At 40.5% G+C, this 15,861-nt stretch overlaps 2 protein-coding genes across 2 annotated transcripts; both read left to right on the top strand.

Moving 5' to 3' along the window:
* The first annotated feature begins 3,411 nt into the window (after positions 1-3,411).
* On the top strand, positions 3,412-9,011 carry LOC143024656 (uncharacterized). The gene is made up of 2 exons (XM_076183607.1): positions 3,412-3,574; positions 6,874-9,011. The coding sequence occupies exons 1-2, from the start codon at positions 3,427-3,429 to the stop codon at positions 7,257-7,259; spliced, it is 534 nt and encodes a 177-aa protein (XP_076039722.1). The 5' UTR covers positions 3,412-3,426; the 3' UTR covers positions 7,260-9,011.
* Positions 9,012-12,875: 3,864 nt separating this feature from the next.
* On the top strand, positions 12,876-13,700 carry LOC143024301 (uncharacterized). Its single transcript, XM_076183099.1, has 2 exons — positions 12,876-13,279; positions 13,311-13,700. The coding sequence occupies exons 1-2, from the start codon at positions 12,920-12,922 to the stop codon at positions 13,338-13,340; spliced, it is 390 nt and encodes a 129-aa protein (XP_076039214.1). The 5' UTR covers positions 12,876-12,919; the 3' UTR covers positions 13,341-13,700.
* Positions 13,701-15,861: the final 2,161 nt, after the last annotated feature.

The following is a 15,861-nucleotide window of genomic DNA, read 5'->3' as shown; positions in this document are numbered from 1 at the left end:
TAAGCCCATGTATTATTATGGTCTTTCTCCTCTGTACTTATTCTAGTGAACTTGTGTCCATTTTATGACCAAAACTGTACTGCATAGTCAGAAAGAAAAATTGGTAAAGGTCTACATTATTCCAAAGAGAAATTAAATTTTTTTCATTACATTGTACTCTTTAGTTACCAGTTTTAGTGCAGTATGACAAATAGATTAATGTGACACGTCTTTAATAATGTAGCACACGCTGATCACAGAACAAGCACTCCTAAGGAGACCACCAAAATCTACTTCAAACTTTCCCAGAAATAAACCCAAGGGAGACCTCATTCACCAGATAGCAACAGAATATCTTCATTGATGTAATTGTGGGCTGAACAGGTGGCCATGATTGGCTTCTTGGGGAGGGGGAGAGGCATGTCTTCTGCAAGAGAGAACTGGGCGAACAAAATAGTGATCGATATGAACATCTGACAATGAATATTGTCTAGTTCATAGTTTATATATATATATTCATGTCATGCAGTCTATTTTTATTTATTATAGGTTGAGGTACTCTATGCTGTTATTTTCCCTGATCAAGGTACAACAGCCTGACGTTAATTGTTTCACCGATTGGAAACTTACCGCCGCCCACACACGTACACACCATCACCACTAGAGCCAGAAATTATCTTTGAAGAAGAATTTATGGGCTGTTACATATGTTATAATAGTCTGGATCCTTTTTCATGCTACAAGAAATCAAGAAAAGGGCGAAAGGACATGCCATTTGTTGGCTTATTCAAAACCAGAGACATAGTAGGTAGACATTAGCCAGATACAATATTTTAAATATGCCTACATTTATTCGTGTAGATTCTGTGTGTGGTAAAGTGTAGTTCGGCATTGCAATTTTCATGCGTGGATTGATCTGTCGATATGACGTAGATGGGAGGGAGTAAGAGCCACTTCCTTGTATGTCGTATTTTTTAATTTGTTCATGCATGCCATCGCATAATGTTAAGGTATTTCCGGGGGTGGGGGAATGATAATTGTACCATGTGATTGGTTACAGAGAATGCATAGAAAATAGTTACATGAGAAAGTGATTCTTCCTTTTTTGTATATACAGTCCAACATGGACACAAAACCATGGAACGAGTAAATTGTAGTGCATAAAAAGTTAGTGCAGAGAGAGGAGTTACGTTATTCACAGCAAATATTTATTCAGCTGCCTCCATGTAAATTTATGTAGTTGAGGGAAACAAAATGAGCAAATATTATGACTAACATAACCTGTACTATTAAGGAGCTATGCCAATTAATTACGCATCCATTGTGCCTTCGAAATATAAGGATAGAGATAGAGACTGATGATTTCGTATTCCATAGGAATTGTGCTTTTTCTGTGCCTTATAGGGTTGGCAAAGTTATCCGCCTCACCGTTTGTTTGTATCATTGAATCGAGGTGATTTATACCCCGTTGGACGATGAAAATGCCTAGTATAGATGAATAGAATTGCATGATCATATCCAAGATTATTATTATTTTCTTAATCTATTTATTTGTTTTCAACTATTATATTATTCATTCTATATTTTTAAACTAGTGGAGGCGGGTGCGAGAATCCCATTCATGACGTATGCCAGACTCGATGACGCCAAACGTATGATGTCATCGCTACATTAGGCACTACTTTTAGATGCTGTGGATGCATCTCTGAACGTACTTACACACAATTATCCTGAAGACCGACTTAACCTGAATAAAATCATCTGGCGAAATGAGGGATTCGATTGTCTACTGATTTTTGTAATTTTATATCCGCAGGGTGTATCAGAATCAATTAAGATAACCTAGTAACATAATAAAAGAGAAACATTCGCCTGTTATGGAATAGGCAGAATACACTTGGAATATTCCAGAACAAAAATTTTAGTCGTAATGAAAAGTACAACGCATGCGCTACGGAGAGCCGCAGCCCACAAGTAACCGGCTACAGCTATCACTTCGGATGGTTTGTTACTGAAAAAGATTTTGTGCATATGTTTGACAGCTTTTACCGCTTCCGTCTACTTGTGACGTTGTTGATATCTGGATTAGTTTACCAGTTGTCGTGCGGCATCTTGCATTTCAATTTTTTGTTTATTTAATTTGTTTTGTAAATTCTGGGTGTTTTTTGCAAGAAAGGACTAAGTGATGATTGGATGGATTTAGGGGATATGCGAGTTGTATGCTGCAGGTGTGTTTCTTGTTTTCTGTGGGATGTCCGATGATGCGTGCTTGAGAGTTGTGGGCGGGCTGTGATTTCCGGAGGTGGGGAGGGGTGTGGCTAGGGGATCCTGTTGCCCCTCCAATATTTTCTGTATGTCGTCATCATCAACATCATCGTAGAGATAAACACATGCATTATTATTTTGTCGTATAAGGACAATGCGGCCACGAACAAATGTATCTGTTTATTTCGCTTCCCAGAAATAGGTTATGAAATGTTACATTCAAGAAATTTGTGATGAGAGTAATCCACACACACACACATATATATATATATATATATATATATATATATATATATATATATATATATATATATATATATATATATATATATATATATATTCAGTTCCGTGATACCCTCCCTGTAGCAGTTTTTCCTAGTGCGATATTGTCCATAATGATAGAAACGCTAGTAAAATAGTGTTTTCTTTTTCTGAAGCCTGAGGCCAAGGTCCCGCCAAAAACATTTGTATAATAAAAACATAAACAGCATCCGGAAAATGAGGTACACATAGTAAAATTGAAATGTATGAACCCGTATGTCAAGTGAGATGATAACGATAACAAGAAACCGTTTTTTTTCCTCTAGTTTATCTCAAATATGAATTTATACCATGTAAAGAAATTGGCTTGGCCAATGTCGAGCTTAGGGCCTATAAAATGTTTATTCACTTCACCATTATGACAACACTATTACCGTTTGCTTTCTGCCCCACTGTATCAATGTAAAGAATCCCAACATTTAATTAATTTTCAGTTTAATTATTAGCTGTGTAGTACCATACAACTTTTTGGAAAGCCTTTGGTTAATCATGTGTAAATGACGCTCCCTTACTGAAGTGAAAAATGTCGAGAGTTCTATGTACATATTTAGAGAATGATAGCTCATCCATGGAGTTTAAGAAATCGCGTGGTTATACCATCGTCTCCGTGTATAATTGAGTAAGGATGTGGGTGGCATGCAATCTACGAAGGACATGTTGACTAGTTTTAATGATCAGCAGGTTGGATGTGTTTCCAAGTATGTAGACGACGTTCAATTTAGTTCGATTGTGCATACGTTCATGGAAATATATATATAATCCCGTGTAAATATACAAGTTTATTTTTTTCTTTTACTTCTGTATATATTTATTTACGTAGGGACACTAAAGGTATAAAATTCACACGTTGAAGTTCCGCCAATGGTTGATCTGAGGTGCCCTGTTAGTTCTCTGTCTTGCCGCACTTGGCTTTGGCGCTGGTGTCTGCATAAACCTTTCGTGATTCGTGGTCCTTGTTTCCAAACCCCTCCAGAAGTTTGCGAGGCACGTATCACAACGCGTAAAGACGGTAAGCGTAACTATACGCTGTCATCAGGATAAACCTAGCGTTGCTTTTCGTGTGACAAATATCAGGTGAGTCTTACAGGTTCGTGAAAAGTAGCATTTTGTAGGCTGTCAGGAGGCATGACAGTTAATGTTATGTATTGCATGAGAAAATGTCTGCAGCTTGCAATCCCATTCTCCGTTGCAGCCGCTATTGATCGAAGGGACTTGTCTACATTGGGTGGGGTACCTGCTACCAAATTCCTGGCCTTTATTGTGATATCTCTGTCATGGTCTTGAAAACATATTTCACTTGCCGTCCTCCCTCGCCCCACCAACTTGGCGGGAAACTCCTTAGTTTGACAATAGTTGTAGGTTGTACCTAACTCGTTGAGGTCTGAGGTCACGTGATAACAGTATTACTTTCTTGTAATGTCAAAAGTGCAGCGTGTCAACCCTGTACAGTGGGTAAGATGCTTCATATGGTAATTTTGTAGCTTTTACAATCCCAATGTCCTTGAAGTTGCAAAATATTTTAAAATGAACAACCGCAGTATACAAAGAGTACACTTCTTGTGTGAAATGCGCAGTATACGAACATTGTACACTACTAGTGTGAAATGCGCAGTTGGTACAAGTACAGGTGGACTGTCACTGGCAAGCCACAAAGTAGTTGGTTCAAGCCTCGGTCAGGAAGTGTGACGATAAACAGGAAAGTGTGAACGGTATAGTTCATATGAATGGTTGTGAACACCATGTACAGTTGATTAATGCTCGTCACGTGTAGCATTACAGTTTAGCTAGTTGCGCTGTTTAAAATGATTACATACAGTATATCTGATTTTAGAATTTAGGTAATGCCCGACTAGTTATTGATTGTGTTCCCTTTCAAGGGCAAAATCACATACGGATGAGAATGTCCCTTATGGGCGTTCTCATCTGTTTTGTTAATTATGTTGAGGTGATGGTGGATGAAGGCGAAGGGTCGCCAGATAATGTAGTGGGAGTCGACCAGACTTTGTCGTGGGGTGCTGTCTCTGCATTCCCCTCGACCTTAGCGGTATGCCGGGAGGAAGGGATGACCCTTCATGGACTTCGGGTGATTTCGGCCCAGGGTTTTTCTGGGCCGAAATCGCCGGTGATATATTATTCTTTTAATAATATATTTTCTTTCAATAATAAATAATAATATTAGTCCTCAAAATGTTGCTATCATTATTTATTTATCATTGAAAGAAAATGTATTTAAAAAAAATACTTGTATGTCATTTCAAGTGACAATATTTTTTGCACATACTATGTGAAAATTAAATGAAATTTATTAAACAAATGATCTAAATTGAATTTATACAACTTTCATGTGTGGACTAAGGTGAATGGTGTTATTGTTGCACAAAAAGTTGCCTAACATTGACAACATATTATAACAAGGAGTCTAGGGTTGGGTTGCTCAAAAACTAATTCTGGCGTTAGTTTATCTTGATGTTAAATGTCATGGTAACGCTCTGTGTTACCATGATGTTTAATGTCAAGACAGATTTAACGCCAAGATAGTGCAAAAAAAAAAAAAAAAATAACAACCCAGCACAGAAGTTCAACATCATTTGTGAGCATGCAGGAGGGGAGCGCATCGAATGTAGGATGTTTCGGCCACAGACGTTTCGGCCAGAACTCTGCAGGGTAGGACGTTTCGGCCAGCCCTCCAAATGTTGCTATTATTTACTTATTATTGAAAGAAAATAGATTATCAAAAGAATGTAAAAAAAAAAAAATACTTATGCATCATTTCAAGTAACAATATTTTTTGCACATACTGTGTGAAAACGAAATTAAATTTATGAAATAAATTATCTAAATTGAAATTATACATTGCACCAAGCCTTCAAGCTTAAAAGGTTGTTTTCGCTGGGCCGAAATCACCTGATCCCCCCTTCCTGCACGAGGTGGTGAGATGACAGGGGCGTGGATGTAATCTTAATGTTGATGACGTGGGTGGGTGTTTACATTTTCAGTTTCTTTATAAATTTCTGTTCTTTCTCGTTCACGTTTTTTTTTCTCCACCTTATGTATTTCCATTTCGTGATTTTTTCTTTACATTTTCTCACTTCCTCTTCTTTTGTTCGTTCGTTCTTTTGATCTTCATCTCCCCTCAGTATCCAATGTTATACTTTCTTTTTGAAAGTTTGTTTTGGCTAGTCTGCCGCATGGAGGAAGATGTCTTAGGGGAACTTGACAATTGGGAGTACCGATGTAGCTAAATTCGTGAGAACAGATATTGCTCTACTTTTTATTAAATGTGAACATTAAACTTTGTTCATGGAAAAGAAAATTTACAATTCTTGAGCAGTAGTATCTGTTCAAGATTTGTTACGGATGTGTATGTGTGTTTAGTTGTAGAGTGTGGGTTTGCAGTTAACGGTCCCGCCAGTTTTCCTTGATTTGTCAAACTTTGCCATTATTTTATAGTGTATGCTTGGGTTATATGTTTATCCAAAAAATTCCCAAGCTATACGTCTATGTGAAAAGCTGTTCTTCCTGAGAGTGCCTAATTAAGAGATTGCAGTGCGGCCAATCAGTTTTACTTTCCCAATATTATATATATATATATATATATATATATATATCTATATATATATATATATATATATATATATATAATTCCGATTGCCGCCCCCGGATTCGAACCAAGGCTCGCGTGGAAACGATGCTGATACTTTACCACTACGCTATCGGTTGTCTAAAGGAATAGAATTAGCTTAACCAAGAAGCTACACGAGTTGTTAGCTCTTCGTAAAAATGAGTACGAACGGCAGTTTGCAGTCGACTTAATTCCTCGGGACTAGATTCATTCCCAGATTCCAAAGTTTTGGACAACCGATAGACTAGTGGTAGAGTGTCGGCATCGTAGCCACGCGAGCCTTGGTTCGAATCCGGGGTCGACAGTCGGAATTATTTGATTGACTACACCGTCACTGGTGATTTTATATATATATATATATATATATATATATATATATATATATATATATATATATATATATATATATATATATATATATATATGAGTTGCATGATCTAAACTACCACAATGTAATTCTCGAATAAGGGAACATCTTCCGTTTAAGAATATTAATTTTCAAAGTAAAATTAGTTCGCAAGACTGGATGGCCCACGAGTGTTTTTTTTCTATATTAAGGTTTGTATGTACTAGACCCAATGCTTGTTCTTAATGTCGCCAGGTGATTTAATAATTAACAACAGAGGAGGGGGTGGGGAGGAACCTTTACACTTCGTGTGTCCACTGTAGTTCCCTTGGTTCCGCAGGCAAGAGAACGATGTTCTGGTTTGAATTGCTGAACTTTGGGGAAGGCAGCGTGGACCGCGACCTGAGCTGCGGGCGTTACATCGGCCACATCTCCGTCAACATGGACGTTTACATCGACAAGATCTCCCTCAGTTATGGAGGAACCATCGACATCAAGAGGCATGGCACCACCATCCTGACTGCCCACTCGGAGGACGGCGGGTACAGCTTCCCAAGGACAGAGAAGCTCCTGGCCAATGAGTCGTACGGGATCTACCTCAAGTCCTCAGAGACGGTGCCCTTCCTCCTGACGTGGCCACCGCAGGACCAGGACGCTTATGAGGCACATATCGTAGGCGAGAGCTTCCTGGCTGAGGAAAGTATTGGGTTTGCAATGGATGACTAGGAATGGGGCGGTCGAGAGTATGTTGCTCGTCATTCCAGACTGGGTGGTCGCCTGCCTGCTTGCCACTGTCGCCATAAAGCATATTTTCCGTAAAGGGTTATCACACTGGGCTTCCACGGGCATCACCAGCACTAATAGTTGAGGGTTTGAGTAAAAAGGACTTATGTTACAATATTTTATTTTTCAAATTTCGATTCTCTTTCCGTCGTGTATAGCAAAGCTGAGTGATGATCTGAGAGGATATAAACCAATATAAATGTTAGGCATACTGTTCGAAGTGTTCTTAGAGAAGTCTAGATTTCTGTAAGCGAAGTCGTGTTCTAATTACTCAAATAGAGGCACGAGTTCGGAGGAAAATATTCCAGTGTGATAACCCCTTTGTACGATACCCGTGATCCCCCCATACCCCTAAACTGAATCGAATCTTCTGGCGCCAGCAAGGATGTAATGTAAAGAGAAATGCTAGAAACGCTGGTAAATTGATGGTGATGATGTTTTTATAATCTGCCATGGCAGTAGAGATGGTCAGAGTAAGATAACTTTTCAGTTGAATAAAATCGTCTGGCTTAGACCAGAGTGAGGTATATGGACACTGGCACCTTAGCAAAAGTTTAGTTGACGTTCCCCCCCAAGTTTAATAGAATTGCCTGGCCTACAGGGGGGGGGGAGAACGCATGGAATATATAAAGTATATAAGCTTAACAAGGATGGGGGTCAAACTATACTATACATATATGTACATATAATACACACACAAAAGGTCGTTGCGGTACATCAGTAGAGCGTGGTTCGTGACTCTCCCGTTGCATCAAGATAGCGGTGGTGTGGGTGGTAATCAGATCCCATATGCTCTACGCCACGGGTTCTCATAAGGGGTGAAATTCACCCCCAGGGGGGAATTTTGGGATTTCTGGGGGGTGATTTGTGACCACAGTCAGCTTACGGGGTGAGGAAAGCAATTATAGGTTTTGGCCTATCTGGCCTGTCACCTGGGCTGGATTTATACTAATTTGGGAAAAATACAGTATATACTAATTTGGAAAAAATAAAAGTGTTTTTAGTAATATTTGCATATTTAGAATGCACCTTTTGAAGCAGACAATCTTGGAAAGGAGGGGGGAATGACATTCTGAAAAATGGTGAAAGGGGTGAATGGGCCAAGTAAGGCTGAGAACCCCTGCTCTACGCGGAAGGAAGAGTATGTGACGTGTGCCAAGGAGTCGATGGGTGCGGCTCGCTCTTATTAGGAGATACCAATTGGTCTTTCTAAACTGTGGAGATAGTATAGGCATCCCTCTACAATGTGTGTGCGTGTGTATATTAGTCCATATGGTGGCATTAATATCAAATTTTGACACACCTCGTGGGTTTTGTTCTGGTTAAATATAGGTCAGTTTATGGAGGAGAGGGACTGTCACAGACATGAAAGTGATATCGGTCCTTGGCGACCTCCGGGCCAGCCCTGTTGCTGCATGGAATCGCTCGTTCTCAGCCTGAGCAGTATCTGTACGTGCAGTTTTTTTCCGTCCCAAGTTAGTCGTTGTCGGTGTGTTTTTGTGTGATTAATAATTTAGTGATTCATATATATCGTTTTAGAAAATTTTCAAAGTTTACATTGATTCAGGTAAAATGCCTTTTGTTAAATGACATTCCCGCAATGCACAACGGTGAGTTTATTTACAATATTCCAAACATGTCTAATGAAATGCTAATTTGTTTTGTTGGTAAGAAATAAAAACATGAATGTAACAATGCAGTTTAATTCCCATCACCATGGTTTTATAAGGTTTATAATTGTTATCGTTATTTACCATATTGCGCAGATATCATTCGTACATGAATTTATAAGATACAAGCTTGTCACAATAGTCAGAAGTTAAATGAGATTACTTCCTCTTCTATGAATTGGAACCACGTTAGTCTTTTCAAGTCCTGTAGCACTATCCCTTCTTTTAATGAATACACGATAAGGTTACGAATATATCCTGTAATACTAAGTGAGGTTGGGGTTCCGTTAGGTCTTGCTTTTTTCACACTAGCAATATTTCCAATAATTTATGTATTTCCCTTCATTTCTACATACTTACCTTTTAATTCAACTTTACTTTCACATCTTTTCACTACGAAATAATTTTCCTTGGATACAAAAGGGGTTAACTTCTGTTTATTATTTCAGCTCGAGTTGATGACTTCATAGGCTTATCCATCCACTTTGCTTGGAGATTAATTTTCTGCGTCTATCGGTTGAATGGTTTACGTTCACAATTACATTTACCAATGTCCTGTGTGTGTGTGTTTGCTTTAAGCAAAGTAAATTATGACGTACATCTCGCCAGTGGATACAGTGGTCGTGAGTTCAATTCGCGGGGCCTGCTGCCGGTTTTGTTGCGTTGGTTCCCGACAGCCCTGGCCTGACGGGGACTCGACCCAACAACGGGGAAAAAACGGCAACTGACATCGTTTTCACCAATCAGGGGTTCCTCACGCACTTGACGGGAGTTAAATGGTGAATTTTATCTCGCCATGTTATTTCGAATTTTCAGGAGACAAACGATTCCAATGGCGAGCGGCATCCCCCAGATAAGAATCCCAAGTCCCACGTGGTACTTGACGAGTAGATCCGGAAGATCCTCGAGGGAGACCACGAACGAGGCCCATTGAGGTGGTCCTCGAGATGCCATCACCCTCATGAGGAAGACTACTTCGACGGAGACCGGGAGGAAGGACGCAGGCGTCAACTGGATCAGACCAGAAGCGTTTGCGACGGGGATCCTCGACATGTCGGGGTGACCCCCGTCAGGTGGATCCTCCCAGTTCGCAGTCGCCTGCTGCAGGCCGAACAAGAGTGTGAGGAAGGCCTTCGTGAAGTCCAAAGCCTTCATGCACCACGCCCGGGGCATGTCCAAGGGCACCACGATCCGGCGTGGGATGGAGAACTCCTCCTGACGAAGAGGCCGGAAGTCAGGATCGAACCGGTGCCCGTCCAGATGAAGGGTGACCAGCCACGTGCGGTCCAAGGGCAGGCGGTAGAGGTCGAGCGCCAGCTGGAGCAGTCGTCGATCTGCCTCTCTCCAACACCGCATATCCGAGGGCGAAGACTGTACCTGTATGTGTGTATACATTGCCAACATGCTCATGTCCTCCAACAACTGCGTTGGAATGTGAGCTTCAGGTGATGAGAGCTCTTCTCCGTTCACAGCTTTGCCACTAGTGACGTCGTGATGAACCTTGATGACGTCGTCAAGCATCTTCACTCTGATCGTTCTGTTCTGCGCTTCTATGTCGTCTTTATGGAGTCGTGTGAGTTGTATTTTTACCTGGAGTCCTTGCATGGTTTTCAATGTCCCCCATGAAGCGAGGGCAGCTTGGAGCAGAGAACACGACGAATCGTCTGTCAGCTCCATCAGGCGATATGTGACGTCAAAAAAGGAAACGAGGTGATTGTAGTCACGAAACAAACACCAGCAAATGGTGGCGAGCGACGCGAGTCCCGACAATAGTAAGAACTTGCACGTTGGCCCAACCATCACGATCGAAACTTTTAATTATTTCACTAAGATACCGCGCTTGCTTCACTTTTCCGGATAGTTTGTTTGTTTTTTCCCTTAAGATTTCACAATTTCAGTGAGCTGAATCGAAAATGTCTAAAAACAAATATGTAAGTATATCAGCGAACCTGTCACGTCAGTGGGATTTGGTTTCCCGCCAAAACACTTATGAAGAAATAGTCTCGCTGGAAATGATCAAGTAGAACAGTCGTATACCTTTCATTGGCTGTATCTTATTGCAAAACCTCTCCGCGTCTGGTTTATATATCAGCGTGTAAGCTTTGTTATCTCAGACGTTGTATTGATTTGAAAACTTGTTTACATTTCTGAACAGCCAAGATCCGTTGGAAGCGAACGCACAAGTCGGTTAGCAGTGGTTTGTGATTTGAATATTCATTCTGGTTACCTGCCGCCTGACGATATTGCTGAACAAATGAAAATCTTCCTTTATGTAAGCCTTCCATAGCGAAGAGAAGAGGGTCTCCCTCGGCTGAATAAAATCGCCTGGCGGTAGCCAGAAAGAATATAAAAATACTGAAATGCACAGTGCGACGACCCTTGGGTGAATCAAATCCGTCTCTCTTAGAATGGCCTGATGTAAAAGAGTACACTGCCACCGCACTATCATATTCTGACTGCCGTCAAACGATTGTATTAAGTTTGCTGAAGCTTCGATGGTCAGGTTGTTAAATTAGCCCTTGCACCTCAGTAGTAGCCTTGTCATTGTCACCATGGTCTTGGATCACGTGTTGGACATGTGATCGACAGCTATTTCCCTCTCGGAAGAGCTAAGAGCTCGTATATGACCGATCTATGGATAATGTTGTGACTACACACACACACGCACACAACTCCCCGCCCACGAGAGTTGGAGTAACGACCCGCAACGCAGCGATACTGAAATTATTTCAGCCCTGGATTGGATTCGAACCCGGACCGCCGTAGTGTCAGCCGAGAACTTGTGATTTTATCCATTTAAGGATCTGAGTAAGCTTCTCTTGATTTTAAGGATATTGCACCAAGACGAGTTTGCGGCCATAGTTGTGGAGTTAACATACACAGTGATAATATATAACTCAGGGCCACTGACAGAGGGGTGAAGTAAGGCGGAGCCTACACTGATCACGCCACATTGGGGCGTTTCATATTTGGAAACTTCGATTTGGTAAACAGTCGTTAACGCTTCGTTTTGAAAAGTAAACAAGATAATGCCAACGCCATTCCCTCGCGTGAGTCGGTAAGGTTGTTTTCGGCTATTTCTGCCTGCGATGAACTTTAGACTTGGATTGCAACATTATTTGATCTTATTTGAATTGAGGACTGAAAGACTGGCATATCTCATTGAATTTATTAATCTAGTATTATAATTGTTTTGAACGCCTTTTATTAAGATATCTAATGGGTAGAAGTGTATATGAAGGACGCCATTTTTATGAATTGTTACGTTTTAGCCAATTTCATTTAGTGATCCTCATTATTTTCTTTGCTACTATAGTTTGCTTCATTGTGTTTATTTTATTTTATTTCCTTATTTTTCATAGATTATATTTTAACGACAAATATTGTTTCCTGCCTAGATATCACCTTGAAGTTCAAATAACAGTTACATCTCGAAAACATGAATGTGAAGGAATATAATGGAAAGAGGAGTGACGGAGGTGTTGTCGGAATTTATCCACAAATATGACATCCAGCTTTATGGGAGGTGAAATCGAATGAATATGCCAATGAAATAGACGTAAAGAGCTTTAATTTTAAATCGATAAGTTGATATGTGAATGTTGGTCTCTTCATCAACCAGTCCTTTATCCACCTCGATTTTTTCCACCGCTAAATTAATAGCAATTAATGGGCCGTATTCATAAAGAAAAGGATATGCTTATACTTGCAAAATATGAAGGAAATTCTTCTACTTGTATTCATAAAAAATTCAAGCAAAACCTTTTACTTGTCGAGCAAAAGCATAACCTTATAATCGCATAAAAGTAAATGGTTATACATAAACAAGACCCTTTACTTCAAATAAAGAGCATCTGCTTCAAGAAGGCTGAGTCTGGTCAGTAGCAGACTACAGTTAGAATTGAAAGGCTGTTTTGTCCAACTCTCAGCACGATGGCAGAGTTTGTGGATGTGAGGCAAGTTAAACATTACATGCCCCGTTTACCTACACCTGATCGTGATTTTAAGATGTTATTCCGTTTTGAAGAACAAAATGTACAGTGGCTTGCGGACAGATTTTTAAGCACCAATGAAGAAACTCGGGGAGGCGCCTTGTCATCTGTCCATAGAATGAAGATATGTTTGCGTTATCTCAGTGATCCTGGCTATCAAAAAGGTATCGGTCAAGAACTTGGTGTTAGCCAAGCTACGGTATCACGGACTGTGAATGCAGTAGTTGATAGCATAATTGCTCATGCGAATGAATGGATAAAGTTTCCAACTACCAACAGCGAATTAGTAGAGGCAAAACAGGTATGGCAAGGGAAGTATATGTTTCCGACAGCTATTGGTGTCATCGATTGTACTCACATAGGGATACCGAAACCAAAACTGCATGGAGATGAGTACATTAATCGAAAAGGTCGGTCTACCCTGAATGTTCAAGCCACTTGTAATACCAAAGAAATGTTCACTAGTGTTGATGTTAGTTGGCCTGGATCCGTGCACAACTCGAGGATATGGAGAAATTCACAAGTGTGTTTACAATTAAGAACTAAACGTAATGTTGTGCTACTTGGTGATGACAGGTATGGGATAGAGCCATGTCTCATGACTTTATTTCGGAATCCTACATCTCCTGCTGAGGTAAAATATAACAAGCTTTTCAAAAAAGAAAGAGTAATAATTGAGCGATGCTTTGGCCAACTCAAACGCAATAGTAAACTCGTGTACAGGAAACAGGGACATCACATCAGAAATCTTACGAGTAACGACACGTTCAAACATGTAACTATGTAACCCGGCGCTCCCGAAACACGAGTCATTCTTTTACTTCTGCTTGGAGGCTATCCTCCCAAGTATAAGGTAATCATTATGAATATGGAAAGAAGGATATGCTTATACTTCTACCTTTTGCTTGAGAGCATTACCTTATACTTCTACCTTATGCTTGCAAGGATATCCTTCATTTTTATGAATACGGCTCAATATGTCTTGGTAGAGAAGCATCTTTGCTCAACTGCACGAGTCGCACTAAGGTTGGATCGTTTAGTTTGACCGTCTGACACCGCTTCAAATATGTTTGTCAAACAGTTTGACCACGTGAATGGCCCTATTGTGTAATAAATCGGCTCGTTCGCACAGTAGATGTTCGTTATGTTTAGACTAGAGTTTCTTAACCTTTATCGACCTTGGTACCCTCTAGTCTGGATACAGGGACAACTACAGCTGCTACATTACTCCAAGGAACAGACTATCCAGCACACACCAGAAGGCATTCTTCCATCCTTTTATAAGGGGGCTACCAAATCAAAGCGTGCACACACCCCACACCCCTCTGACACCTATTCATCACCCCGGTCCACCTTAGCACCTTGTGGGCAAAGGGTCATCTCTGACGCCTGCCACACCGCTCGGGTCAAAGGCAATGCAGCAAGACAGCGCTTCCGCAGCAGGCCCCACCTCCCTCATTTTCTTGTAAAAGATAAGTAAAGAGATAAGTAAAATGCTGATCAAACCAGAACAATACCCCCTGAGGCCATTTACAATCACCCATTTGTTCCAATTTCTTCCTTGCTCGACAGACATATTTCTTGCTTCCAGCGCCATCTACCCGTCAATCCATATCATCTTTGGTCTTTCTCTAGTTCACTCCACCTGCTCTTATTTTTCACAATATTTTATTTTTTCTTTCTTCACACACTCATACCATTTGTCCAAACCATCTCGGCAATCTTTCATTTACCTTTGTAGTTATCAACCTTTTTCACTCCTTCATAAATTCTCGACATTCGTGAATCCTTCGGTTTTCACCCAAATCCCACAATTCAAAATAAATAGTAATAACAATGATAGTAATGATAAAAAAAATCAATGTATAAAAATAATAATGATAAAATGTTCATGATGGGAAACTGTTCTCTAAGAAGTTGACAATCCTAGCCTAATCATCTTACTTTCCTCGGACAAGACATTTTTTTTTATTCCTTACATATGTATGATTTGTAACAGCAAATCATAGCCTCCATATTGAGAACCACATGAGCTACCTCATCTAACCGTCTTCCAGCTCTCTGCCTCATCATGTTCTCCAATCTATCCATCGTCGTAACACCTGCTATACTTCTTAAATACTCCATTTCAAACACGTTTAGGGTCTTCCTTTCTGCTTGCTTCAAATTCTGTCTCTCCTCCATACAGCGTGCAGGTATTTACTTGTCTCCTTCACTTTCTACTTCCCTCCTCCAGTCGATGCCACATGTGACCCCCCCGAGTACAAACTCCACTTCCTTCACCATTACTCTCGGCCTTCTCCTTTAACACACCCTTACAAACTATCATCAAATGCCGTCTGTCCTCCCATTCATGTAAGCGCAGTCATCTACAAACCCCCAAACCTGGAGGCTCACCTCCAATTTCTCTACGTTCTCATTTCCCAACCTCAGTCCCCTGCCAAGCTCCCTCGCGTATCCCTTACCATCCTATCCAAATATTGAACAACCATATTACACAGCCTCACCTTCACCTCATGCAATGCATTCCCCCCTCCAAATTTCACACAAGCTGTACTGGCCCTTTGTGCGTGTAGATAGTTTTACATATGCATTGTCTAATTAATGCAAAAAAGAATAATCATCTAAACTCCGATACTCCGAACCACATTCATCGATGCAGTGTAAACTTTACTCGGCTGCATAGGACATAAACAGCAACGCGCGGACGTGTCCGACCGAATGTAAACATCGCCTCGTACGATCATATGCATGAAAATAATTTGTTCTCGTACAATTCAGGCATTCACTATAACTATTTCCTTTTATTAGAATAAACACATGACAGTCATCTAACCCAGATGCCTTACCATTTTTGAAGGGGGTAGTAGAAGAGAGGGACAA

Source organism: Oratosquilla oratoria, chromosome 4, assembly GCF_046742065.1.
Source record: "Oratosquilla oratoria isolate Oo_2021 chromosome 4, ASM4674206v1, whole genome shotgun sequence".
Taxonomy (NCBI): domain Eukaryota; kingdom Metazoa; phylum Arthropoda; class Malacostraca; order Stomatopoda; family Squillidae; genus Oratosquilla; species Oratosquilla oratoria.
Note: the sequence above shows the minus strand (reverse complement) of the source record. Positions and strands in the feature narration are given on the sequence as shown.